This window comes from Silurus meridionalis, chromosome 11 (genome assembly GCF_014805685.1).
Source record: "Silurus meridionalis isolate SWU-2019-XX chromosome 11, ASM1480568v1, whole genome shotgun sequence".
Taxonomy (NCBI): Eukaryota; Metazoa; Chordata; class Actinopteri; order Siluriformes; family Siluridae; genus Silurus; species Silurus meridionalis.
In genome coordinates this window covers 3,300,870-3,327,902 of record NC_060894.1, presented here as the reverse complement: position 1 = coordinate 3,327,902, position 27,033 = coordinate 3,300,870, and the positions used below count along the sequence as shown (strand labels likewise).

Genomic DNA, 27,033 nt, shown 5'->3' with positions numbered 1-27,033 from the left:
CTTTTATCCCAGTTTGCCGTATTTTCAAATATTTGGGTAAATTTTTGGGTTAAGCAGCTGATCACAACAATTTCAAAGTCGACGTGTGGTCTATTTGCCTGACAGCAAGTACCCTGTGCTCTGGAATAAAAAGTCCAGGGGGTGGAATTACTGATTCTTCATACCAAGCATAGTAGGACCTAATCAAACTCCTTTGACCTATCAGTTTTTTTAAGATCGCCCACTTATTATTCATCTTGATATAGTTCTCTTTCAAAACTCTGTACTTTGTAAATTTCGCTAAAATACTTGCTACCTCTCTGTAGTGTATTTGATAGCAACCAATGATTTAAACCAATGATTTATTGACTTCCTAGATGTGTAAAATTTGTGGGGCAGCAGTTCATTTAGCGTTCACAGTTAATTATTGGGGCTGGAATCTATTCCCACTGACGTGCTCTATAGACTTTAAGTTCCATGAAGGATCCATAGTATCTTCCAGCATTAGCATAAGCACACAACACACTTGGCCATTAATCTGATTCTGATTCTGAAATTTTTAATGTTGTCCTACCCAACCAAAATCTCTAATCAGTTGACAATCGTCTTCAAGCCTTTTTGGGAATCTTCTTGAAGGACCTTCATTTGGTTATTCAGAACCATATAGTTCCTTATATAATATTCTGCTTCATTTTCTGTTCTGATGCATTTCAGTATAATGTCTTATACTTCAATGTTTCTGTCATGAATGTAACTATGGAGATGTTTCATCTTCCAAAATAAACAGTATTGTAGTTTAAACAAAGCCTTACATGCATCTGGAGCAGGGCGGAAAAGAACTCTTAAGGATTTGGAGAATGGTGAGGGGAAAAAAGAATAATGGTGTTTGTGTTCATGACAGAAAAAATTATGCAGCTTTCATTAAGATTTTGTATATATTTTGTGGCCTCTATTGCAAGAAGACCGAGGAAACTTTCTGTTTGCATGATTGGCTTTTTTTTTTTCTTTTTTGAGTTCATCCAGCTGTTAAAATTATATCCATGCAGCAACAATATGTTACAATCTTGGATCACTGACCATAAATACCACAACGGGTTGAACATTAACCCTTTTAACACTACATTAGAGCCTTTGAGCCTTCATACTACAAATCATCCATCAGACTGTGTTCGGAGTTCTAACTATTAACTTAAAGCCTTTAAAGCATTTAATATTTTTTATTAAATGTAATGTTTGTTTTTTAATGTGAGGTTATTTTTTGGCTGTGTGCGCACTTTGTACCCTTTACATCATTTATGAGCATAGATTAATAATGTAACTAGTGAAGGTTTATTTTAAAAAGTATGAATCATTTATTGTTTCTGTGAAATCATTTTAATCAGTTTTTTTATACAACAGATCACATATGTCCAGAATAATTTTTATTTCATGGTAATCACTGATGCATACAAGATCTGATATATTGTTTTGTCTTTAATTAAATTAGCCTTGCCTGTGGAGTAAGTGAAAAATGTCAACAGTAACTAATTTAATGTAATTAATTATTAATAATAGCTTGTTTTCTGTAATTTGGGTAAACATGCTAGTCTGGCAGATAGAATCTTTAATGTAATAATCATTTATAGGTTTAGCTTTGTTTATTTAGATGCTAGTTTAAAGATTACCTTGTTTAATGTAGTGCTAGTTTATAGGCTAGCTTGTTTACTTTAGTGCTAGTTTGGAGGTTAGCTTGTTTACAGGAATGATGTGTGTGGGCTGAAACTGGGGATGTTTCCAAGTGATGGCTTGCACTATGATTACGCAGTTTATCAATCTATAATTCAGTAAAAAGTCACACATTTTCCTTTTTTTTTTTTTTCGCAAATGTTGGATCGGCTCAATACCATGAAAGATATTTTAGTTATATCTTGAACTGGAGTATCATTAACTACATGTCCTCCTACAAGTCCAAACAGCAAAGTCACCAGTTTTCAAATGAAGTCTAAAGAGTCTCTTCCTGAAATACTTAAATTAATACTTTCCAGTGAAAAAAAAAAAACTCTTTGCTATTCTAACTATATTCCCTTCAAAGTTTTTTGACTGATGGTATGAGTGGTCTGTGACCTAATGAACTCATATCAATAATAGAGACTTCAATGCACTTCTGTAAGTCACTCTGAATAGTGTCTGTCTAGTGCCATACATTTCCATGTAAATGTACACAAATTTGCTATAATAAACTGAAGGACAAATCATTATTGTTATGTGATCAATCACATCTACAGAATTTGACCCAAGGTTTGTGAACACCTCTCTTCACAATTCAGTTCTTTACGTGTTTGAGGTTCATCTATTCCAAACAGGTGCATGTAATCAAACTTAATCTCCAAAGCAACAAACAAACAAGGCACTGTACATGAGTTTGTGAAATTTCCGCCCTGCTTGGTCTGCCCCGGTCAGCTGTAAGTGCTATTAGTGTGAAATGGGAATGAAGCAGCAAGAAAGCTCAGCCATGAAGCAACCGTCCATGTAAACTAACAAAGTGATTGCTCTAGTGCATAGCACATAAAAATCATTTATCTTCTATTTCATCACTCATTTCTGAGTTCCAAACTGCCTCTGTAAGCAACATCAGAACAAAGCTGTGTATCATGAGCTTCATGAATGGGGTTTCCATGGCTGATCAGCTGTGCACAAGCCTAAGATCATTACACGTGATGCCAAGAATCGGCTGGAATATGTGAAGGAGTGCATTCTGGAGCAGTGGACACATGTTCTCCACGTGGACTTATGAATCATGCCTTACTACCTTGCAGTCTGATTTATGAATCTGGGTGTAGTGGATACCAGGGGAGCACTATCTACTGGAAAGCTTAGTGCCAACAGCAAATTTTGGTGGAGGAGGGTGATGATCTGGGGCTGTTTTTCAGGGTTTGGACTCGGACGCTAGTTTCAATGAAGAGTTTATGTTAATGCAATAGCACATGAAGACATTTTAAACAACTTTCCAGCATGACCCTGTTTCATGCACAAACCAAGTTCCATACAGACAGAGTTTGATATGTTTGGTGTGAAGGTACTTTAAAGTCCTGCACAAAACTCAGGTTTTAATCCCACTGTACACCGTTGAAATGAAATATTAGTTGATGGCACCCAACATCTGAATGGGAACAGATTCCCACCAAGATTCTCATAAAAACATTATAGCAGCAATGATGGGGTTTCTATATTCATGCCCCTGGTTTCAGAGTGGAATCAAGCTCATTTACTATAGAATTTGATGGTCATCTAGCTTTTCACAGAATTTTGCCCCTATAATGTACATCACACTACCATAAATGATGCCACATTGAGTAATTCTTGAACTGAACAAAGGTAGCTCAGTTCATAGCTCTGCGCCGGGATTTTTTTCTATAGTGTTTTTTTTTTAGGTCATGCAGCTCACGTTCACATTTGCAGGGGCTTGTCTAAGAACGTAATCAGAAACTTTTAGAGGGGGAAAAATTCAAAGAAAAAAATCAACTCCTCCTTCTGCTTTCACTTTGCGCATCAGTCTGGTAAAGCGCAGAGCAATAGGAGGCTGCACTAATTGTATTTTCCCATTATGATTTTTTATTTATTTTTCACTTATTAGGTTATAGGGAATATTATTTAACCTTTGGATGGTCCATTTTAAATAAACGGGCATCAGGTCTGGGGTTTTTTTCCAATATAATTTGGCGTCTGTAGTCGGGAATCTCCTGGACAAAATGCGCGCACGGCGACTCGACGCGGTGTTTTACGCGTGCGCGCACCTGTGTGTACTAAGCTGCGTGCTCCAGGGCGCACGGTGCCAGCGGGACGCAGCGCCACTCAGGCGGACCATCCAGTGGCAGCACGACGGCAGACTCTTCAGCATCCTGAGTCAGGGCGCGCAGTACGTGCCTCCGGTAAGAAGAAGCGGAAACCGAGATGTAGAGCAGCAGCAGCAGCAGCAGCAGCAGGATGAGCAGCGCAGACAGCAGCCTCCGGCCAGACCCTTGACCGTGATCAGCAGCGTCGATGCGAGACACAGCGAGCCTTCGCACTCGCACGCATCACGCTTGTTGCCCCTGATACGCGCCGGTGCGCCGCGCGGTCGCCGGAACGACACCGAGCGCGCGGCCCCGAGGCCCGTTCCGTCTCCGGCGCCTCAGAGGGCCCGTGAGGATGGAATGGTCGGAGACGATCCTTACAATCCGTACAAGTACAGCGAACAGGAGAACCCGTACTACAACTACTACGACGCGTACGAAAGACCGAGACCGAGACAGAGACCCGGATACGGAACGAGTTACTTTCAGCACGGTAAGGACTTTCTCTGGTACTGTGTACTCTGTTATATATATAAAGAAAGAATACAAAAGTCTAAAGAAATAACATAACAAAGACAGACAGACTCCCGCCCCATTCCCCCGTTAACTACCACTTATCCATAAGACCTCATCTTATAATGTAATCTTATACTCATATCTTGTCAGCTTTTTGATTTAGTCTGTAATCATCTAACAGGGTCAAGTGAATGTAGTGTGAATTAAAAAGGCTTTAATGTGTTTATACCATAAGAGCACCCTCCTAACTTCCAGTCTAATACTACACCTTTTTATATATAAATCCACACTAACGGTTGGAAAAAGATAAACTTAAGGTGACAAGTGCCAAGGAAAGTTACCTTAAGGTATTTCTAAGTACTCCTGAGAGGAGACCAAAGGACTGGATAACATTCTGATTGGACTATAATTTATCTGATCATCACTATACTGGGCTGAATGAAAAATTCATTGGCAAAGCACAAGACCATTTATATGTGTACAGAAATGTAACAACACTACTAACAATTACATTTTCACTAGTCTGCAAAGTGTAAAACATTTGCAATGTAGCAGTATAAAATCTATTGTAAATAATGTAAATAAATTTCAATGGGAGCATACTATGTATGTATGTATGTATGTATGTATGTATGTACACAGAATTGGGAGTGAAAGTGCATACTTTGTACAGAAGTACTGTACATTACGAATATTTGGCCCTAATTTATTTAGTTCCTCGAGCTCTGTGCATCGACCATCTTGAAAAATTCAAACTGCACCCGGTTCTAACTGCCCCACCTCTTCCGCTTTTGCAGATCGGCCAGTGTAATTTTACATATCATTGAGTTTTCCAGTGTAAAAAAACCCAGTTAAATGACATGATTTGACCCAAATAGGAAGTTCCTACTAAATAAATTTCAATCATTGCAAACAATTACATTCAGTCTCTTATTTATATACACAAAAGCATGCATACAAATGCATTAGGTAGCATTTAACAGCAATGTTTGCTTTTATGTTTAGAGAATACAAAGGTACACACATTGTTCACTCTAGTAGCAGTACAAATTCTCATGTTTTTAAAGTTGAAGTTCTGACTACACTTTTTTACTCAAGTTAATGTAAAGAAGTTTGGGCTCTGACACGTACTTAAGTAAAAAGTAGCCTTTACAACTACCTGTTTAAATGTAATTGGACATAATATTAACATAAAAGAATTACAGAGAATAGATGATGATCAGGTGATCAGGAATGTTTACCTTCTTCCTTGTTGTTAGCTTTGCAGTTTAGCCCATGTTTGTGATGCATGGATAGCCGGTAAATGATACACCAGTGGTAGATTGAAAAAGCCGTGCAAGGACAAGAAATAGTTTGATTGGCTGAAAATTAGAAGATGAGAAGAAAAAATATTGATTGTGTCACCAAATAGATTGTGTCGCTAACTCTTGTTGTTGGGATAAGATGTTGACGTGTTCCACAGGTTTGCCTGACCTCGTGCCAGATCCATACTACATTCAGTCCTCCATCTATGCGCAAAGGGTGCCTATGTACAACCTCCGATGTGCTGCAGAGGAAAACTGCCTTGCCAGGTATTGCACAAAGAAACTAACATGAAACCTTTGAGAAATGAGTTTGCCTGTAAACAGCTATTAAATAGTCACAACGGTATCATATCACATAAGGGGTCTCGACTTGCATTATATTCTTCAATACACCAAGTGAAGCATAATCAAGAATATAAAGTCAAGTCAGCTTCATGCAGTACTGTGAGCTAGATAATATTGGAGTAAAAACATTAATTTCATTTCATTGTTTTTAAAAGATTAGCACTAATTATTTGTCAAAAAAGTAAAATGTTAAAGATAAAAAATAAAAAAACCCTCTACTTTATACCAAGACTTTCCTGTACTAGCTATCTACATAAACAGCTAAGCACTCAGTGTTTCTAATTCATTTTATCTCTGGTGAATGGTACACCTGAGAGTTCCTTATGATTAACACAAAAGTGTTAGCTAGTTAGCTAGCAAATGATAGTGCTTGGTTTGACTGTTGCTAGTGTAATATTTAGCTTTGTATAATGTTTCTATGAGGAAAAATGCGTTAGAAAGTATATTAAGCAACTAATTAAAAGATTAGTAAACTGACATTCTGACTGATAACGGCTTTCTGGATGAATCACCATCATCTTCACAAATTCAAGCTAGTTCTGTGAAAAGAGGGAGGAAAAAGTAAACTCTTGCGATAGACAGGGCAGAATTTCCCTCCAAGACATGAAAAAAACCATTAGCTGACTGTGCAAGTCATCACTGATGCATACTGAAGCTGTCTAATCTCAAAGAAAGACAGAAATAAAATAGCAACGGTATTAGTTTTCCCACAACTTCTCTGCATTAAGACACTTTCCAGGAGTGGTTTGAAGTAGAGACCTGCGGCGCAGGAAAGATTCAAGATTGTGTGGCGGTTGCGGGAGAATAAAATCTTTCGCATGACTTCCACAAAATGGTCTTTAAAATCTAAAAAAAGAATAAATTACTAAAAACAACTGAACTGTTTTGTATCTACTGCACAAAAGCAACAATGGCAACTACTATGAAATAAAACTGACAGGGTCGGAATGTTCGGTAGACTACTAGAGCACACCGAGGCCCAATGTCTGAAGAGCAAGACAGAGGAGAATCTCTGAGTGCTACAGATATTACTTCATTATTAAAGAAAGGAACATACAACACAACAAAACCTTAGCCTTTGTTTTAATAAGATATCGTTTCAGTTGATGTTCTACATTCTGATAAGTTCCTTGTTCATGTCTATGGGAGAAAATTATATATGTTTTTGCTGGAGCATGCAGGAGCGGGACGTGTAAGTCTCTAGTATGAAGTCTCTGAGAACTTGAGTGATGTCTGATGCACGGTGTTTGGTGTCCTGTTTGTGACGAGCAGCTCAGCGTACAGGTCAAGCGTGAGAGATTACGATACCCGGATGCTGCTGCGGTTCCCACAGCGTGTCAAGAACCAGGGCACGTCCGACTTCTTGCCGAGCCGGCCACGCTATTCCTGGGAGTGGCACAGCTGCCATCAGTAAGTTTCTCTCTGCCTGTTTCTCAGAAGAACTGTGTGTATGTATTTAGTTGTGATTACTCGTCTGTTTTTTCTGGCACTGTTCCAAAGTCACTTTTATGACTGATAATTGTAATTTTCTGGAACCTAGATGACCTCATGAAAAAAACTTATAATAGAAATAATTTACTGTGTGTCCTTTGTGAACATACCTCACTCTATAGAACTAAAAACTGTGTTTTATATTGTGCATGAAACAACCGGTGATCAGTTATAATTAGAGAAGTTCCAGCCAATTTCATAGATAGAATATTACACTAAATTACACATCACACTGATCTCGATGGTGATCCTCCTGTAGTTGCTAAATACACCTGAATCTGTTTCTCAGCTCTTAATGGACCTCAAACAACACTTAATTAAGTCTGGCACTCTGAGACTAGCTCATAGATAAAAGCTACATGTTTGTCATAGTTATTATTATAGCCGTGTGCAAGTAATGCAGGGTTATCATTTAGTCTCTTGAACCAGACTTTTGGCTTTTCCCTAGAGCTTCTAATATGTCTTATCAGCAAAAGTGGCCAAAAACAGCCTCGTTTCACAGGAAAATTGATACGTTTATGTTTGAGTTATGTTTGTTTTATTGGCAAAAAGCCAATATTTCTCATTTTATCAAACCTGACTATGAAAAGTGTCAATCAGATTTTATTTACCTGTAAGTAACTAAGTGCAAAAAGCAAATCAGGTTCCCGATCCTGAAGTTTGTGGCCAGAAAAGTGCCAGATGCATGTGTGCTCTGGGCAAAGTGCCTACAACTGACACATCTCTCATTTGTAGATCTATTCTCTATCATACAGTGAGTAAACCCCTAACATTTCAGCAACCATTTTAGTATATCTTCTCAAGGGACAATACTATAGAAATAAAACTTATATATTTCAAAGTAGTCAGTGTGCAGCTTTTATAGCAGTACAGATTTTCTGTCCTCTGAAAATAACTCAGCATACAGCCTTTATTGTCAAAATAACTGGCAACAAGCTGGAGTAAACTGTAAGTGATAGCAGGTGTATGTCACCTAAACATGCAAAGCCACATGTCCTATTCATGTTCATGGTTGTGTTTGCTTGACAGGACCACACGAAGTTGTGTATCTTGTATTAGAGCAGTTAAAATTTGGTGCCTCAAGAGCCTCTTCTAAATCTGGCTCACAAGAAAGAAAACAAACTGTCTGCTGAGGACAATCTGTTCAAGAACATGAATTACTGGAACCATGTTTTGTCTAATGAGACTAAGATGAACTTATTTGGCTCAGATGGTGTCCAGCATGTGTGGCGGCACCCTGGTGAATACAAAGTGTGTCTTGCCTACAGTTAAGCATGGTGGTGGTAGCATCATGGTCTGGGGCTACATAAGTGCTCCTGGTTCTGGGGAGCTGCTGTTTACTGAGAAAAATATGGACCGAACGGCAGTTTTCCAACATAATAACGACCCAAACACACCACCAACATGACAACTGCTTTGCTGAGGAAGCTCATGGTGAAGATGATCAAGTGGCCAAGTATGTCTCCATACCTGAACCCTATTGAGCACCTGTGGGGCTCAAGCGGAAGGTGGAGAAGCACCATGTGTCTAACATCCAGCAGCTCCCTGATTTCATAATGGAGGAGGGAAAGAGGATCCAACAACCTGTACAGCTCTGGTGAATTCCATGTCCAGAAGGATTAAGGCAGTAATAGATAACAGTGGTGCTCATAGAAAATCTTGACACTTTGGACATAGTTTTGACAAGTTTACTTAGGGTGTACTCACCTTTGTTGCCAGTTATTAAGACAATAATAGCTGAATTTTTAAAGCAAAGTAAATTTATACTGCTGTACAAGCTGCACATTGACTAAAATGTATCCAAGTTAAATTTTTATAGTATTGTCCCTTGGGAAGATATATTAAAATGGTTGCCTGAATGTAAGTTTTTTTTGTTTGTGTGATACAGTAGTTATAAATAGTTGTCTGTAGAATTTTGTGGTCTCCAAAGCCGTGGAAAAAAATGATGTTTCACATAGGCTCACGTTAAATAGCAATAGCTCCATGTTGCCATAATGATATGATATAAAGTCAGACTTTATAGAGCTTTTTTTTCAGAGCTTTCTGAATATTCTCAAGCAAACTCTTTCCAATACTTTGAGCAGCTTTTAGATCCTCCCTCATTGTGATAATTCCCAATTCAATTTAACATTACAAAGTCCCATTCAGATCATATATAGAGGCTGAGAGAAGATCAGGACAAAACCTCTTTACTTATAATATTTAGTTATTTACTTGGCCTAGAATAGACTGACACTTTAATGCTCCTTTGAGAGAAGCTGTATTGTTACAGCTGCTAGACAGCCCAGTTTGTGAAGGAAGAACATTTGGCAGAAATATTTGTATATAAAAAAAAATTCAAAGAGTGCAGTAAAAGCAGATCTGAGCAGGTGAGGTTTTTTCCTCAGAGGCTCCTGCTGTTGTTCTCTGGAAATAGTTACAGAATATATACCCTTCTTTCGTGATGTGAAAAAAGAAAATCAAGTTCAATTATGTCAGATAGTTTTCCATCTTAAAAATGCAAGCAAAAAAATTTAAATGTACAATATTATACAGCACTGTTGCATAATTTAAAATAGGCCATGTGACACTGTTTAGAATGAACCAATCCCATTCAAACATGAAGTAATTATCATACATTTGTCAAAAAATGGATGAGACAGAAAAAGAAATTAAGAAATTAAGATCCTCTTTTTCTGTGGGATTCTGTCTTTGTACAGTACATTTGTAGCATAGAAATGATGAAGGGGTTAATTTTTTAGTCTGATTCCTCTCAAAGATTCTTCCTTGTGCCACCTCAGTGAGTTTTACTTTATTACTGTTACATCTGGTTTGCTCATTAGGAATCATTCATATTAATAAATAATGATATTTAATACGTTCAATTTTAATTTATATGTGGACATCAGTAAAGCTGCTTTGTGACAGTGTTTATTTTTAAATAAATCTTAATCTGTAAAATTGAATTGACTGGATTTTTTTGATGTGACTGCCGACGCTATTGTCCTTGTTAAATGCGCATTGGAATGCAGTGATAATGAGCATCAGCAAGCTGGAAAAATAGGGCCTAGCTTTTGGCAAAATATACATACAAAATATATGATCTGATGAGATTGTTGATCATCCCAAAGCACAATAGCTACAGTATGTTGAAGCATGGTGGTGGCAGCATCATGCTATGAGGCTGCCTTTATTCATCTGGTAGTCAGAATTAAGAGAAACAGGGAATCAATCTACCTGGATTTTGTGTCCACTTGGGTGAATTTATTTCAACTCGCTTCATGGTCATATCCGTAAATCGGAGTAAGGTGCAGATTAAATACAACAGACATTTTGTAGTCAGAGTAAAAAAAATAACAAGCTGTAAATTTGTATAACAAAATGATAAAAATGTTATTGGGTTAGCGTCTGCATAAGCTCATCTCACTCTGGTTGGATTTGGATGGTGCTGCTGGGAGTCGAATAAAAATGTGGTCTTGTCTAAAGGAAAACAGCGTGGAGATCTGCTCTGCATACTCAGCCATTCCAGGCACTTTAATGGCTTCTAGAGAATAGTTTTGTACTGATGTCATCTCGGTTTCACCACCATGTATGGGGTACATATGGCTGAGCTCCATTTAATACAACAGCCAGACACATACGGGCCATTTAGCATCGCAGTAAAATGTGTTTGCTCTGAACTGTGTTTGTTCTTCTCTTATTTAAGTCTCAGGTCTGTTTTAGTTCCGAAAGGCATACAGAATTGTTAGTCTCATTTAGGATACAGTTGCAGATACTGTTAGAAATAAACATAAACATAGCGTCAATGTGTATCGGGCAACCATTTTAGACAACTTAAAAATTTTCTTTTTTTTTTCTTTCTTTTTTTTTACAAATGCTTATTTTTGGTTCCAGTTTTTGTCCACACCGTGTTGATGAAAATGTAGCTTTTTGAAAACAAAAAGTTTTCTCTCCAAAGTGGATAAATTTGAAAATGCAGTTTTCGCACCACAGTGTAAAGTTGTTTTTTTTTAAACGATGACACATTTTATGTTTTGTTGTTTTCAGATGTTTCAGTGTGGATGAGCAACTTTTGGAAAACGATTAAAAGTGTGGACGGAGATTTATCCAGATTAGTGTAGACATAGCCAAAGTAGAGAGACTGTATTTGTCAGAAATGAAGCCAGGCAGTTCCATGGCAGCACCCAAAACACAGTCAAAGCACAATCCTTACATACCATCTTCTGCAACCTGTGTAACTCCCAGCTTTTTTTCACATTTTTATGGTCTCTTATTTTTGAAGGTGTTATGTGATTTATTTATGGTCCAAACTGTGGCCTGGCCATGACCTTTAGCATGTGAGCCACCTCAAGTCCTGACCATATGTACTTCTGACACATTTATTACCCTTGACCACCTCCCCAGAAGTTAAGAGCAAGTGCAAAAACTTAAGAGCAGGTGCATTTTGCTCACTGATGCTTTGTGTGAATTTACCAATTTGTAATATGTGATAGAAACATGTAATAATGGCAAAGGTTAAAAGTTAAAAAGCACCCTAAAGATAATAGAGTTTGTCTTTGCACAAAAATCCTTGATTTAATGTGAAATTGCTGAGCAGGTATTTAAAGAACTGTTAGCTACAATGCAAAACTACTAACCAAACATATTTTTGCGTTAAATGTGCCTGAAATAGTTTTCCTTTCTAATATTTACTTTAACTCTTGGTTCTTGGAAAAATACAAAAAAATGCCATTAGAGGTATAAAGGAATATTGCAATTGTTTAGAATACCTACAGTTCTGTCAGTGTTTTAAGAATGTACAGCTTGAGCAATTTTTCAAAATGAAAGAAAGCTATTTTTACAGCAATGTATACTTTGATTTTTTCCACATGTTCGAACCGAAAAATGCCTTCAGTGTGAAGATCTGTGCGCTAGCACTGACCCCTACATATCCCTATGCCTTTCTCCCCGAAGGGACCCTCAACCTCATTTTCAGCGTTTTATTTGGAGAAAAAATTTCAGGAATCTTTAGTTAACATCGTGTCATTCAAGTAGAATAAGCAAAGAGGAGCCTGACCGCAGAGCTCCCGGTTTACATTTACATTTAATTGCTGCACTGATGCATTTTTTATGCGAAGCAGCTTACAGTGGAGACAGGATACAAATGTGCAGATGAGAGAGGAGGGTCTTGTTCAAGCTTGGCTACAACCTTCTAAACGGCTTCAACTTTCTTCTGAGTTGCCCTTATGGTGCATTTCACATCTGAATCTTTTTCATTATTATGTGTCCTTAATTTTAAAAGAAATAAATGTGTCAATAGTCAAGATTTTAAGTGGTGCCCAGGACAGAAGGTCATAAAAAGGCCATAACTGAATCACGTCACTTTAATAAAGAAAGAGAGATGGATGGGCTCTGCCACCGTTTTTTTATGTCATTGGAAAGAACCTGAGCATTTGAAGAAAATGGTGGCAGATAAGCGAATGATTGTACAATAAAACAGAGGGTTGTTACACAAATGGCAGAAAGGAATATAAAGATTGTGTGTTGACTGTGTTTTTGCATACTCTACGTACGTATGTAGACTACCACACATTACACATTATTTAAACCAGTGGTCCCCAATTGGCCCCGGGCCGCACAGAAAGAATACATAACTTACATTATTTCTGTTTTATTTATTTTCTGATTCTAAACAATGTTTTATTTTGGAAAATTACCGGATTCTATCAATTCATGTTCTCACCTGCTCTCAGGATCTTCAAGAGCTTCTCATTTAAACTCAGTCAATTTCTTTTACATTTACGATGCTCCTGCTTACACCAGGATCTTCAATTTTGTCCCCAGATGACCGGTGTGGTTGCAGGCTTTTATTCCAGTCAACCCAGAAGCACACTGGATGGTTGGATTGGAGACTAAGACAAACTGATTAAACCACTGGAATCAGGAGTGACTCCTGATTGGTCGGAATGAAAGCCCACAGCCACATGGTTCTTTGGGATAAGAATAAAGACTCCTGTGTTAGACATTGAATCATCACTACGTCTTTTTTTGGTACTTGATTTGGTGATTAGCAGATTACCATCTATTTTATTAATGTATAAATTATGTTATTATATAAATATATAAATAATGTACTTTATTCCTGTACTGTGACCACAGAGTTGGAGGCAAACTACTGTATCTTTGGATGTGGTAGCATTTTCCTTTCACTTGAACTAGGAGACCCAAACCTGTTCCACCATGACAATACATATGTGCACAAAGCAATATATCTTTGAAGATATGGGATGGAATGGTATATTTCCTGAGTGCCCTGCTATAGAGCTCTGTCCCCACCCCTCAATGAACACCTTTGGGATGAATGTGAATGCTGATGGCACCCCAGGCCTCCTCATCTCACCTACATCAGTACCAGATTGTATTAATTCCCTTTTGGTTGAATGAGCACAATCCTCCAAAATCACACTTACTATCTAGTGGGTCATCTTCCCAGAAGAGTGGTGGTTATTATTACAGCAAAAGGAGTCTAAATGTGGAATCAGATGTTTAAAAAGCACATCATTAAAATATTGATGTACAATCAATATAATAATTTGTACAATTTCTATATAATCAGTTTTTCACATACTGAGGTGTTGACTGAGTCATATTTGTATCCACAGGCACTATCACAGCATGGACGAATTCAGCCATTATGACCTGCTTGACGCCAGCTCTCAATCCCGTGTGGCCGAGGGACACAAGGCCAGCTTTTGCCTGGAGGACACGTCCTGCGATTACGGCTACTACAGACGCTTTGCATGCACTGCACACACACAGGTGACGCAGCTCCACCTTGGCTGCTCCTGTTGTTAATTCATGCTAAATTAAGCAGGAGTCAACATGAGTGAACTTATGTTGAAATTTAGTTTGTAACACGATAAGCTTTTTTTTTTATTATTATTATTATTATTACCTTCAGTAGAGAAAAAAAAAGTAAAATTAAGGCTTATGAGGGAATTAATGTTTAAGATGCCAACGATAACGGGAACAAACTTGTTTCACAGATTTTTCCCAACGTTAAATGCAAATATAGATGGGTAAAAACTTCATCAAGAAAATTATTGGCAAATTGCATATATGGAATATACTTCTCGTTGGTAACGGTTGATCTTATCAGCACAAGAGGTGCAAAAGCACATTTGCTAAGGGGCATGCAAGATCATGGTCGATCTCTGGTCAACGCAACTCAATGCAACATGTAAATAAGGACAAGTGCATGCTAATAGTGTTTGTGTGTGTGTTTATTGCTGCAGGGTCTGAGCCCAGGATGTTATGACACTTACAACGCCGACATCGACTGTCAGTGGATCGACATTACAGACGTGAAACCTGGGAATTACATCCTCAAGGTGTGTGACATGAACAAGACACCTGGTGTGTGTGTGTGTGTGTGTGTGTGTGTGTGTGTGTGTGTGTGTGTGTATATAATACATTTCTATCTATCTATCTATCTATCTATCTATCTATCTATCTATCTATCTATCTATCTATCTATCTATCTATCTATATATATATATATATATATATATATATATATATATATATATATATACTACTTGCATGCATACACATACATACATATGCCTTACCTCTGCATTACACACACACACACACACACACACACACACACACACACACTCACCTAAAAACTTGTTATTGTGCTTCAAATACTTGTTGCTGATTGGACAGGATGTGTGACAATCTCAAAGCACAAAAACAGTTACCTGGTTACCCGGTGGCTCCCCATCATTTGATCATGTTAGTGGCAAGCAAATGTGGCAGAATATCTTACCACATGAATCAATGAAAATTAATAGAAATGATTTCCTTTTAACAGTAATCATCAGGCATCTAATTTTCATGTGCTGTTTTGTTTCCACGTCTGGTGTGGTGATGTCATTAATCTGCTGTGTGTTTGTTTGAGTTTGGTAATATGTTTATGGCCCTCTGTATTAACATGTACAATTCAAACAATACACCATAACCATCGTTTTTAGTACTAAATGTTTTGGTTTGTTTTTCAGATCAGCGTTAACCCAAGTTATCAGGTTCAAGAGTCCGACTACAGCAACAACGTTGTGCGCTGTGACCTGCGCTACACCGGCAACTACGTCTATGCTTCAGGGTGCCAGTTGTCACAGTAAGTGTCGTCTTAATTTTAGACCCTTGTATTAGGTTTTCAGGGTTGTAAAGTATATCACAGACAGTTCTAACAGTTCAGGGATGCACTATACTCTTAAATACCAGTTTGGAATTAATTGGTAATACATTTAAATCATTAGTGAGGAATCAGGTAGGAGTTATTTATACGTATGATGGGGTCAGTATTGTGATTATCATGAGATATAACCTGTACAATTAAATATATTTCTAGCCTGGAAATAGCAATGACAAACTCAGATTTACAGCAGCTGAAGTTATAATTTATACTGTATACACCTATCAGGCATAACATTAAAAGCAAATAACACTGAGAAAGTCTCCATCATGGCACCTGTTAGTGGGTGGAATATATTAAGCAGCGAGTGAACATTTGTCCTCAAAATGTACGTGTTAGAAGCAGGGAAAAATGGGCAAGTGTAAGGATTTGAGCGAGTTTCACAAGTACCAAAATGTGATGACTAGACATCTGGGTCTGAGCATCCCCAAAACTGCAGATCTAGCTAGCTAACTAGCAGAAAACTGCTAGCTAGCTAGCTAGGTAGGGTAGGTAGGTGGTTCAGTTCCAGTTTAAAGACATTATAGTTTTTATTTTAAAAACAACAATTATTATGTATATACAAGCCTATATCCATTCAGTATTGTGTAACCTACAGTCAAATATGTCTAGAGATTATGATATACATTTTTATATCGTCCAACTCTTTTGCTTGGGTGAACAAGTAACCTAACACCGAGGTTGTAATTTTAGTATTTGCACAGGTTTGTGTTTTTGTGCATCTGATTTATTCCATGAAATGTTTAATTAGTCAAATTTGTACAAATGAAAAATTCAACAAAATTCTAAGATGTGTTAATGCTGATTTCATTTCCTGGACTACAGAGCAAGTCATTGATATATCTGTTAATGTCTTTGACGTCAGGGAAGGTGCGTCAGCTGCAATGCCACGCATTCAGATACTTTCCAGAGTTTCAGATTAGAGCAGCTAATCATATACCAATGCTCCAAAAAAAACATGCAATTCTTTCGAGAAAAATATATTATCCCATGTTTTTCAAAGTATTGTAATAATTATATCCAGTAGAATATTACAGTATATAGATTACTGCTGTTTTCTTATAGATATCAGACTATTTAGTAAAGATTATAGATTATATCTATATATTATAGCTTTTACATTATATATTTATATATTCCTCATTCTTTATTTACTCCCTATATGCTGTTATAATAACCTACAGTCTTCTGGGAAGATGTTCCACTTAATTTTGAAGTGTCTTTGTGTCTTTGATTTGGGCTCATTTATTCATAAAGTCAAAATCTGATGTAGGGTAAGGAGATGTGGTGCAATTAGCATTCCATTTCATTCAAATGTGTTCAATGGGGTTAAGTTTAGAGCTTTATAGCAGGAGATCTTATGTAAAACATATATTCATGGAGATGTCTGTGTACATGGGTATTGTTATGCTGGAACTGGTTTGGGTCTATTAGTTTAAATGAAGGGAAAATTTTATGCTTCTGCATCCCAAGACATTTTATACAATTGTGTGCCTCTAACTTTGTGATGGGACCTTTTCCTCAATGACACAATTTGGTCTTGTCGCTCAATCACTTAAATCACTTGCCCATTTTTCATTCTTCGAACACATAAACTTTAAGAAATTGACTGTTCACTTGATACTTTATACATATCCCACCATTTAATAGCTGCAATTTTGATAGGACAGCCAACGTTATTTATAAATAAACGTAATTTATTTATTTAAATTTGTCATTTAGTTTTAATGTAATGGCTGATCAGCATTTTTTTATTTTATTTCAGAACAACATATTCTTTTGCATGATGCATATCATTAAATAATTGATGTCATTCAGAATTTGTTTGGATTTATAATAAATATTACATTTAACCTTTAAAACATTTTTGTTAATTTTGAAGCATTTTCAAGTTGAAGTTTTGTGTTGAAAAAAAGAAAATCAGAAAAGGACTATAATGAAAGTCTCCGAGATATGACACTATGTGTGATTTGCTCTCTTTCAGGTATTAAAACATGTTCAGGGCGACTTCACAGATGGGGACTTCACCGAGGCGACCATAACGTTAGTCACCATAAAGAAAAGCGGTGGATTTCCACACTAAGTTTGAATACGATATTTCTGATTCAATAATCTTTTGAAACTTAGCGCATATTACAAGATGAAGCTTAGGTGCAGTTCTGTCTTTAATGTTTTTTTTCCCTTTTGGTTATTTTTTTTTTTATGAATTGAGATGTCACGTAAGACGACAGACATATTTTAATATAGATTATAAAATGTTTACAAATAAAAGTACCTTCCAGCTGAAGATTGAATGGCTGTGCAGTTTACTTACCATCAAGACCAAGTGTAACTCAGCTATACAGTGAAATAGATTAAAGGCTGAGTCTGTTCCACGCCAGACAACAGTCAGCTCTTCGCGGATGTCCAGGACTGTCCACTATATTTGTTTATTCTGAGAACTTATTTGACAAAAAAAGCTCATATTACTGCAAGACATTTATTACAGGAAAAAACGACTTGAATAAATCACTTTTCTTTCTTTGAATCAGGCTGAAACTTTTATTTGAATAGTTAGTTTCAACAGGAAATTACAGGTGTGAGCTGTGTGCATTTGAACAGCCAAATCCATGACTTATACTATTCATCTGGAATCCTGTCCATGTATTTATGTGTCCAAAAATGAAATAATGTTTTACTTGCCGGTTACAAAAATAATTGATGTCATTCAGAATTTGTTTGGATTTAAAACATTACACAGATTTTCCACTGACCACAAATCAGCTGTCATCCAAACTACAAGATTTGTGTATATACTTTGCTTCTATGATGGCAATGTATCTAACAGGTAATGTCTTACAAACACCAGCGAGATTCATCTAAATGCATACCGGAATCAACACACACACACACACACACACACACACACACACACACACACACACACACACGTATGCCTTAAATGATTCCGTTTGTTTGGGTGAAATGAATATGTTGTCTACAATGAATATGAAAATAAGAAAAATAAAGAAAAAACCCAATACAATTTTTTGAGTGGGTGTATAGATCAGGAAATCTAGTCTTTCCAGAACTGTTGATCATTATAAGAGCATTTGGCAATATAGTGTATTTAGACGCTAATAACAGTTACGCATTAGTTATAAATATGCTTTTTGTCACGTGTACTTTACAGCTTAGGAAAATTCTTCGGATATCCGAGTAACGTTAGGAATCTGGGGTCACCCATGATACATTGCTCCTGGAGGACAGAGGGTTAAGGGCCTAGCTCAAGGGCCCCAAGAGTGGCAGTTTGGCAATGCTGGGGATTGAACCACTAACCTTCTGATCATTAGCCAGGGGCCTTAAGCAAATATCACCCAAATTAGGATAAAGCATCAATGGCAGTGGTGGTTCAATAGTTAAGTCTTTGAGTTACTAATCAGAAGTTTGGGGTTTTAAATCCTAGGACTACATATTGGGCCCTTGAGAAAGGCCCCAAGCCCCTTCAGGGGCGCTGTATTAAATAAAGACACTTCTTCAGTGTAAAATTTCATTTATTAATTCATTCATATGCATTTTGATCAGCAACTCAGTTTCGTTATACGTATAAAAAATACAACGGATCTTATCAAGTGGTAAAAAAATAAAGATTTGCTTAGTTGCCTTAAATTATATTACAATAAAACGATTTCAAATCAGGCGGATTAATTCGCTACCTATTAAGGGTCCTCAATGCTGCGAACCCGCATGCGCGAAATGTTGTATCCTGCGCATCGGCTGCCCGCCTGTTTTCACTGAATCTGACAGCCAGCAAAAGGGTCAACTGGGGATCCCTTTTACGCTTGATTTTATTATTTGTTGAAACCGTTATATATATTTACACAAATCAAGGTTGTAGAATGCATCCCGTATCTGTGTCAATCCCGTCTTTCCGTTCAGAAGACAACGCCGCGGAGAAAGGCTACACGGTGGGTTATTATAAACCTGTTTACCCCGAATTTCGCGTTTCATTTTCTTTTGGAATAATAAATAAATTTAGATATATTTTTAAAAAATAAACACTTGATTATTAACTGAAATCGGTGAATAGACCAGTGCTTGTGCTGTGATTTGTGATTTTATTATGCGTTAAGTATCATTCCAGTTGAATTGAGGCTGAAGCCCGTGCTGCGTTCATTAGCTCTACAATTTGCTTGTTCCATCAGGTTTTTAAGATCGAGGTGTTAACGAGCGGGCGGCAGCACACTGTGGAGAAGAGATACAGCGAGTTTCATGCTTTGCACAAAATGGTGAGCTTTTTTCTCCCCTAATTTTCTTTACTCAGACGGATATGTGTCGATCTGTACTTTTTTCTACTTGCCTTGTATTTTGGTTGTTTTCCGCTGAAACCACCTGCATGTGCAGCCTTCAAGGGCTCCCAAAGTTTAGTATCAAAACCAATCAATTGCAGGTGAAGCGTGGTTTATCTTTATTCCTTACTTTATTTTATTTTCCTAGTTTTCAGCACGCGATGAAAAATCCCTTGTACATGTATACAGTAATACTTTTCAATAAATGGCCATTCTGGTTCTGTATGCAGTGATTACACAACACTGTATGCAGTGTGCACAACAATACCTTTAGTGTTTAATTGAATAGTCTTTTTAATATGATAACGTTTCTGCTGCAAAGTTTAACGCCACATGAAATTGTTATTCAGGATTGCCAGTTTAAAATAATAGATTAATAAAATAAAAATAACTTCAAGTCACATTTTTCTTATTTGTCTCAATCTGTATATGAATCGGCACAATTTGTATTTTGCAGTTTCCAGAATAAATCTTTGTTATATCATTGAATTGAATGGAACTTTGCTGTGTTTTCCTCCAAAATTAGACCACTCACTTGGCATTGCAGTACATTTGTCCACCCGAAACTACACGTCGAATGTAATGGTGGGAAACTTCAAAACGAAGCATTTTTTTTTGTGCTTCAGAACAAGATCTGACTGTAAACTGGCTCAAAAACCATCTGTGGACTTAATTAGTTGTAGATTGAAAAAGCAAATAAAGCATTACAATTAAATTTAGTTTTCAAGTTGCTTGTTAGGCTCTATTGTATACTCAGGGCCACGATCACTTGTAAGGTTCAATGTGTTCGAGCTGGAAGATCAACTTCAACCGTGAACAACACAGTGTGCTCTAAATAAACACACACAAAGGGTTGGATGGGATTTTGGGCTCCCAGGGTTGCACGGTGTGTTTCAGCCAAAAGCTGGAAATTAATAGCAATAACAGAATTGAACTTTAATCACTGTATATTTCTCTCTTTGAGTCACAGTGAAGTAGACGTAGCCTCCCACATGCCACATCAATTTCCTCTCAGAACTAGAGATTTCTACAGCACAATCATATTCTTTAAAGCAGCTCTAAATCACATGACCTGAAGGCTGGACTGCCACAAATACATGTTTCTTAAATTACAGCGGCTCTTTTGTATCGTCTCAGACGGAGAGATAAGCACCGATTTATACCGATTAAGGTTTTTAGTGTGTTTTGTTGTTGTTTTGGGTTAAGCTTAATCTCCTAAACTGTTTCTCGCACGAGTATGAGCCATGAAGAATGATAACTGGGTGTGTGTATAATTATCAGCGAGGGTGTGTGAGTAATGTGCTAAACTGTGACTTGCTCTTTCACGCATGGGCTCTACTTTCACAGATAAAGTTACTAAAACTGGCATGAATTTGTTCCTCTGCTAATGCTCATGATGATAAATATATCACTGCGGTACTACGTAACCGGCTGAGTTTGTTCTCTTCGTGTTTGCTTCCTTAAAGCTAAAGAAGATAATTAAACCTCCTGAGCTTCCTTCAAAGCATGTAAGGAACTGGATCCCCAAAGTTCTGGAGCAGAGACGACATGGGCTTGAGCTTTACCTACAGGTATGGTTTTGACGTTTTAGAGATATAAGGCTGAGAGCATATTTTTCTGACATATTTTCATGTTAATATTGCAACTAAGATGGGTTTGATGAACTGTTCACTGGCTCTCCCAAGGTTATGCAAAATCCTCTTTATATCATTGTCAATTAAATATGACTTTAATTCACACACCTCTATAATAGAGGTTAAACGATGAATCGGTTTTGATGATTAATCAGCACCGCAAATTGATTCTTAGAACAATCGGCTATCAGCAAACATCCATACCGATTTGGGGTTCTGGTCTGCTGTCATTACGAGAGCGGCCTCTAGAGGGAAATCACTGACACCGTGTTCTGTTTGTTTTTACATGCTGCACTGAGAGTAGAGGTCGACCGATATGGGCTTTTATGGGTAACATGTCTTGAAAAGTAATGCAGATGTATGCAGTATAAAATAATAAGCTAATCTAGCATTAGGTGGCGTAATAAATATATTTTAAATCATTAGAATCTCCACATAATAATGTTAGTCACTCTGGCTCATTTTATTTTCTATTATAGATCCCTATTAAAGAAATAAAAAATTATGTGGCTCCTTACAGAAAAAAGTTTGCTGACGCTGTTGTATATCATCAGCTCGTATGTGAAAAAACTTTAATCTTAGAGAACCGACGCTTGTCAAGAAACCTTAGCTGACCTGCCATGACTCGGTATAACCTGTGCTGCTGGTGCCCCTAAAGGCCAAACTAATTTAATGTGCCTTAGAATAGATTCTCCTATAACCAGAGCTCTTTCAGGTTTCTCACTGGGTGTTTCACTGAGAAGAGCAAATCTGTTTGACACTTGAAGCCGAGAGGAATAGTGCTCCTGTGGGCAAATCTTAGTGTTAGCTTTGGCTTTGCGAGTATGCTGCAAAATCGTGAACCTTGTCACCAACTCGCCCCGCTACGAGGGCATGAATGCCGGAGTCGCAGGATTGCTAACTCCACCTAAGGCATCCAGACATTCCTCTGCAGAAACTGGACTGCTCTCACACTCGCTAAGCCTCTCTGAACTCTGGATGTGTGATAAAAGCTGACACAAACAAGAAACTTGCAGCCAATGAATCAAAAACAAGAAGCTACTTCACAACCGATAATCATTTGTGCATTCGGTTTAGACGATCCTACATTGGCTTCAGTAGAACCTGTCTTAGATCATAAGGAACAGCCCTTGATTGCGACAATTGAGACATTTCTTAATTCTGAGTCTTCTGTGATGACCATGTAGATGTTTCTTTTTTTTTTTTTTTCTTTTTCTTTAAACAGACCATAATCATGGAGAACGAGGTCCTTCCTAAAATATACTTGGATTTCCTCAACATCCGCCACCTCCCGTCCCTACCAAAGGCCGAGAGTTGTGGGTAAGCAGTGTGTCAATTTTAGAAATGAAGACTGAGCCTGTGGCCAGTGTGACTCAAGCTTTGTTTGTTTTTGTTTTTTTTTTATTTCATCGGGTTCTTCTTTTGCTTTCAGGTCGTTTGAAACTGAATCCGAGGACTCATGGTATGGCTGTAATTTTATTTTGGGTGAAAAATAAGTCAATAAGATCATTTTAACAGACAAACCGATCAGATTTTTTTTAAAAATTGAAAGTGTATGAATCCTTGGGGGGGGGAAATCAGAGTGTGTGGGGGTGTGAGGGTTGGTTGGGGTTTATCTGGAAATGTGCGTGTGCCCATAATTGCAAAGTCAACAGTATTAATGTTACATTTCTCAGACAGAAAGAGAAATTTTGCAAGGAGTCTTGCATAACCGGGCTTCATCTCAGTTGTTCCTTCCTTCCTCATATCATTTTTCTCTGTTTTCCCCTCTAACTGCAGTAAACTGACACATCAGCCAGCACTGCTCTTCCTGAGGGACCCATATCTGCTTCCTGCCTCCAATGGTATGTATCTATATACATATTTAAAAGTCTGTTAGTTATGATGTGCATCATCCTTATTCTCATTTAAAATGATGATTCATAATTTAATTAAAAATTTATAAATAAGGTAGACTACATAAGTAGAGACAGTTTAAACGTGCAAAATAAAAATTTGTATGATGTTGCACATTGCGGGGAAATAGATAGTGTGAAGAGACACCCTTGTTCTATTAGGTGATAAAATGAAGACCATTTATTGTTTTTAACGTTCTCATTATGCCATTGTAAGTCAGGAGCTTGGTGGATAAGACTTCTGATCGGAAGATCGTGGGTTCCAATCCCAGCACCACCAAGCTGACACTGCGGGGCCCTAGAGCAAGGCCCTTAAACCTCAACTGCTCAGATAAATAATAAATATGATGATTGTAAGTTACTCTGGATAAGGGCTTTTGCCAAATGCCAATGTAATTCAGGATTCTGATTGGATGGAATGTCTGACTTACCACAGGTGTAGTTGTCAGTTTATGCACTGCTTTGAAGAAGAAGAAAAAAACCCATAGTAACATATTAATTTATTGTAAATTTCCTAATGACCTTTACTGAGCTGAATGGATAGTTCTGGGTGACATTTAACCACACAATTTCCTCCCTGCATACATTAATCACATGCACACAGCACACTTACTGCAGGGCTACTGAGGTCACACTGTGCATTCACTGTGTATTCCCTTAAAACATGCATCATTTCTTGAATCCTGTACACAAAATTATATCAGAAAAATGTCCATCTTAGCAAGTATTCACGTAAATTACATAAATTATATTATAATGAATCTGTATTATTTGTATGCATGTCTGCTTATGACCAAACAAACAATTCATGTTCGTATATGAAACGGTTTATATACATTTCTCCGAATTTCTTATTAATTCCTATAAATTCCTGGTAAGTTTTCAACTTGGTATATTTACAAAATTCTCCAGATGAAGTTTCCAAGAAAATGTTCCAGAGATTGCAACCCTACATTTAACTGCTTTAGTAAATGGCCATTTCAGTAAAGACACAACATGAATTTGGTGACCTGGAGGAAAACTTAATGAAAAATTATTGAATTAAAACAAATCGAATTCCAGATTTGTATATAAAATAACGTGCCATGCATTAAAATCAGGTAGCACACACCTAGCTGTGAATCAGTCTGACTACAATTAACAAAAATATCAAACGGATCAAGTGGATCACTGACCTAAAACGAAGCAGGACTAGAATCTCAAAACGGGTCATGTTTGCTTAATAGGATATGACCCTGTGTTTTAGGAAGTGGACGTATAAATGAATTTCCCATCAGACCAAAACATGAGTGTTCCTTTAACCTCTTCTATAAACACTTGGTGCTTTGATATGCGGGACAGCACTGAGCCGTGCCTCTTTTGATCTTTTTTTAACAGTTTGTTGGACGACATAGCATCACTCAAAAACATGTATTTCTTTGCATTTACAGATACGTTTTCAAGCGTCGTCACTGAAGGAGTGATTCATGGAATATTCTATCCGGACCTGCAGCCGAGGTAGACCAGCGCTCGCTCTCCAGCCAAAATAGAACACCTCAGTTTCGTTTTAAGACAAAGAGGCATTTATACTCTAATCGTTTTCACAACACTACAAGAACATGGTCACAAAGCCTACACATTTTTTTTTTTTTGCATGTATAAAGCCCAGCATTGTGAATTTATAAAGCATCAGCAACTTCGTTAAAACCAAGGGAAAAAAAGTTGAACTAAAAAAATGCTGTGAAAAATCGTATCGGTCTGATTTGAGCTGGGTGATAAAGGGGGTTGTGATGAATGTCATCAATAAATGATTCTATTATTTGTTTAAAACTTTTATCAAAAAAAGGTGTAAACTAATGTTTAGCGTTTCAAGACTTTTAATATTTACACAAACTCAGACACAGGTTTGTGTATATATACACTGATCAGGCATAGCATTATGACCACCTGCCTAATTTTGTGTTGGTCCCCCTTTTGCTGTTAAATCAGTCGTGACCCTTCGAGCATTAACAGCATTAACTTCTGCAGCAGTTTGAGCTACATGAGCTCGTCTGTTGCATCGAAACACATGGGCCATCCTTCGCTCCCTACGTGCATAAGTGAGCCTCGGCTGCCCACGACCCTGTCACCGGTTCACCACTGTTCCTGTTACCACTGCAGACCAGAACTGCCCACAAAAGCTGCAGTTTGGAGATAGTTTGGAAAGTTTGGACATCTTGCCTCTGTAGTGTCTGTACTGTAGTATCACCAATCATGGCATTTTTGCAAAAAGGGAAACTAATCGCAAACTCTTGAGAATCTCTGATTAACCAATGCAGCTGCTAGAAACTGTGAAGGAGAAGTTTATCCGAGTGTAAAGTTTACCAGTCTCAATGTTCAGCACTACACAAGGTCGAAATGGGAGTTGGGATTAAGTGAGACTCAGTGACACAGGATTCCTTCTTCAGGTACTTGAAGGTGAATGCATTCAAGAAAAAAATATTTTTCCCTAAATGTAGCCAGTCAGCCAAGATGTTGGTCGTTTGCTTTTTGGGGACTATGAAATTAGGCTTATGGAAAATTATTGCTGCATTTGATTGACGGAGTTTTTTTGCATTTGGCACAATATCCTACATGTTAAAACTATCTTAGAAACAAGATTATTGCGATGAGTAACATGATCTCTCAAACAACCAGCTATATGCTCAGTGTTATACATTTAAACGACAGTATTTTAGTTTTTCTTGGTTTTTCATGCAGTGGAAAGCCTTGTTGATTTGACATCCTGGTGATAAGCTGGAAAGAAACTTGTAGATCAAGCAATTTGATGAGTACGATATTCAATTTGAAGGGCTTTATCTGGTTGCAGTCTGGGAATTACAAGATTCTGAAGGTTGAATATAAAGATGGGCATCTGTTTGCCAGGTAGCTAGACACTGGAATATTATAAGGTCGGCCATATTGGACAACTGGAATCACTTTTCTCTGTATGACCCTTGAGCCTTACATGCACAGAGTTGAAACAGAAAACTGGAAGATGAAAGCAGACAGTTGTGTGTGTATATATATATTTTTTTTTATAAAATGCTTTATAAATACAGATTATTATTGTTAGCTAATAGTTATACAATTGCAGTATTAGTGAGCCTTATATCTCCTATAACACCTCTTGGCTGATTGCTAGATTTGAAGGAAATTCAGGAAGGAACAAAAAAAAAGTACAATTGGTTTTCTTTAGGTACCAACTACCAGGCATTGATCCATTGCTTAAAACTATTCTAAATAGTACGTAGTGTGTACGAGTGTAATGATGAGCATCATGTCATGATCCCCCTACACAACATTTTAACTTTAACAAATGAACACAAGAGCTACTTAATGAGCTACATCGGTGTGAAAATATTGCATCGGGTGCATTATGATAAAGAAAGTGAAGTAGACATTTAACTAAACAGCTAATTGGCCAGACATTGGTCAGTTGTAGACATGCTGATGAGCCTTGTGACCAAAACCCTACGAAAAGTGTCGTATACTATGACTCAGGTACATCGTC

At 37.4% G+C, this 27,033-nt stretch overlaps 2 protein-coding genes across 2 annotated transcripts; both read left to right on the top strand.

Annotated features, from left to right (window-relative positions):
• Positions 1-3,488: 3,488 nt before the first annotated feature.
• Positions 3,489-18,192, top strand: loxa (lysyl oxidase a). The gene is made up of 7 exons (XM_046862100.1): positions 3,489-4,284; positions 5,770-5,878; positions 7,229-7,366; positions 14,068-14,224; positions 14,701-14,796; positions 15,472-15,587; positions 17,650-18,192. Exons 1-7 carry the CDS (start codon positions 3,708-3,710, stop codon positions 17,654-17,656), a joined length of 1,200 nt encoding a protein of 399 aa, XP_046718056.1. The 5' UTR covers positions 3,489-3,707; the 3' UTR covers positions 17,657-18,192.
• A 1,179-nt stretch (positions 18,193-19,371) lies between these two features.
• snx24 (sorting nexin 24) lies at positions 19,372-25,331 on the top strand. Its single transcript, XM_046861907.1, has 7 exons — positions 19,372-19,612; positions 19,850-19,933; positions 21,460-21,564; positions 22,853-22,947; positions 23,060-23,089; positions 23,407-23,471; positions 24,953-25,331. Exons 1-7 carry the CDS (start codon positions 19,544-19,546, stop codon positions 25,021-25,023), a joined length of 519 nt encoding a protein of 172 aa, XP_046717863.1. The 5' UTR covers positions 19,372-19,543; the 3' UTR covers positions 25,024-25,331.
• Positions 25,332-27,033: the final 1,702 nt, after the last annotated feature.

Coding starts and splice junctions, on each gene's coding strand:
- snx24 (XM_046861907.1), top strand. CDS start 19,544: ATGCATCCCGTATCTGTGTCAATCCCGTCTTTCCGTTCAGAAGACAAC. Junction 19,613..19,849: donor CCGCGGAGAAAGGCTACACG/GTGGGTTATTAT, acceptor TTGTTCCATCAG/GTTTTTAAGATCGAGGTGTT. Junction 23,090..23,406: donor ACTGAATCCGAGGACTCATG/GTATGGCTGTAA, acceptor CTCTAACTGCAG/TAAACTGACACATCAGCCAG.
- loxa (XM_046862100.1), top strand. CDS start 3,708: ATGCGCGCACGGCGACTCGACGCGGTGTTTTACGCGTGCGCGCACCTG. Junction 7,367..14,067: donor GAGTGGCACAGCTGCCATCA/GTAAGTTTCTCT, acceptor TTGTATCCACAG/GCACTATCACAGCATGGACG. Junction 14,797..15,471: donor CTGGGAATTACATCCTCAAG/GTGTGTGACATG, acceptor TTTGTTTTTCAG/ATCAGCGTTAACCCAAGTTA.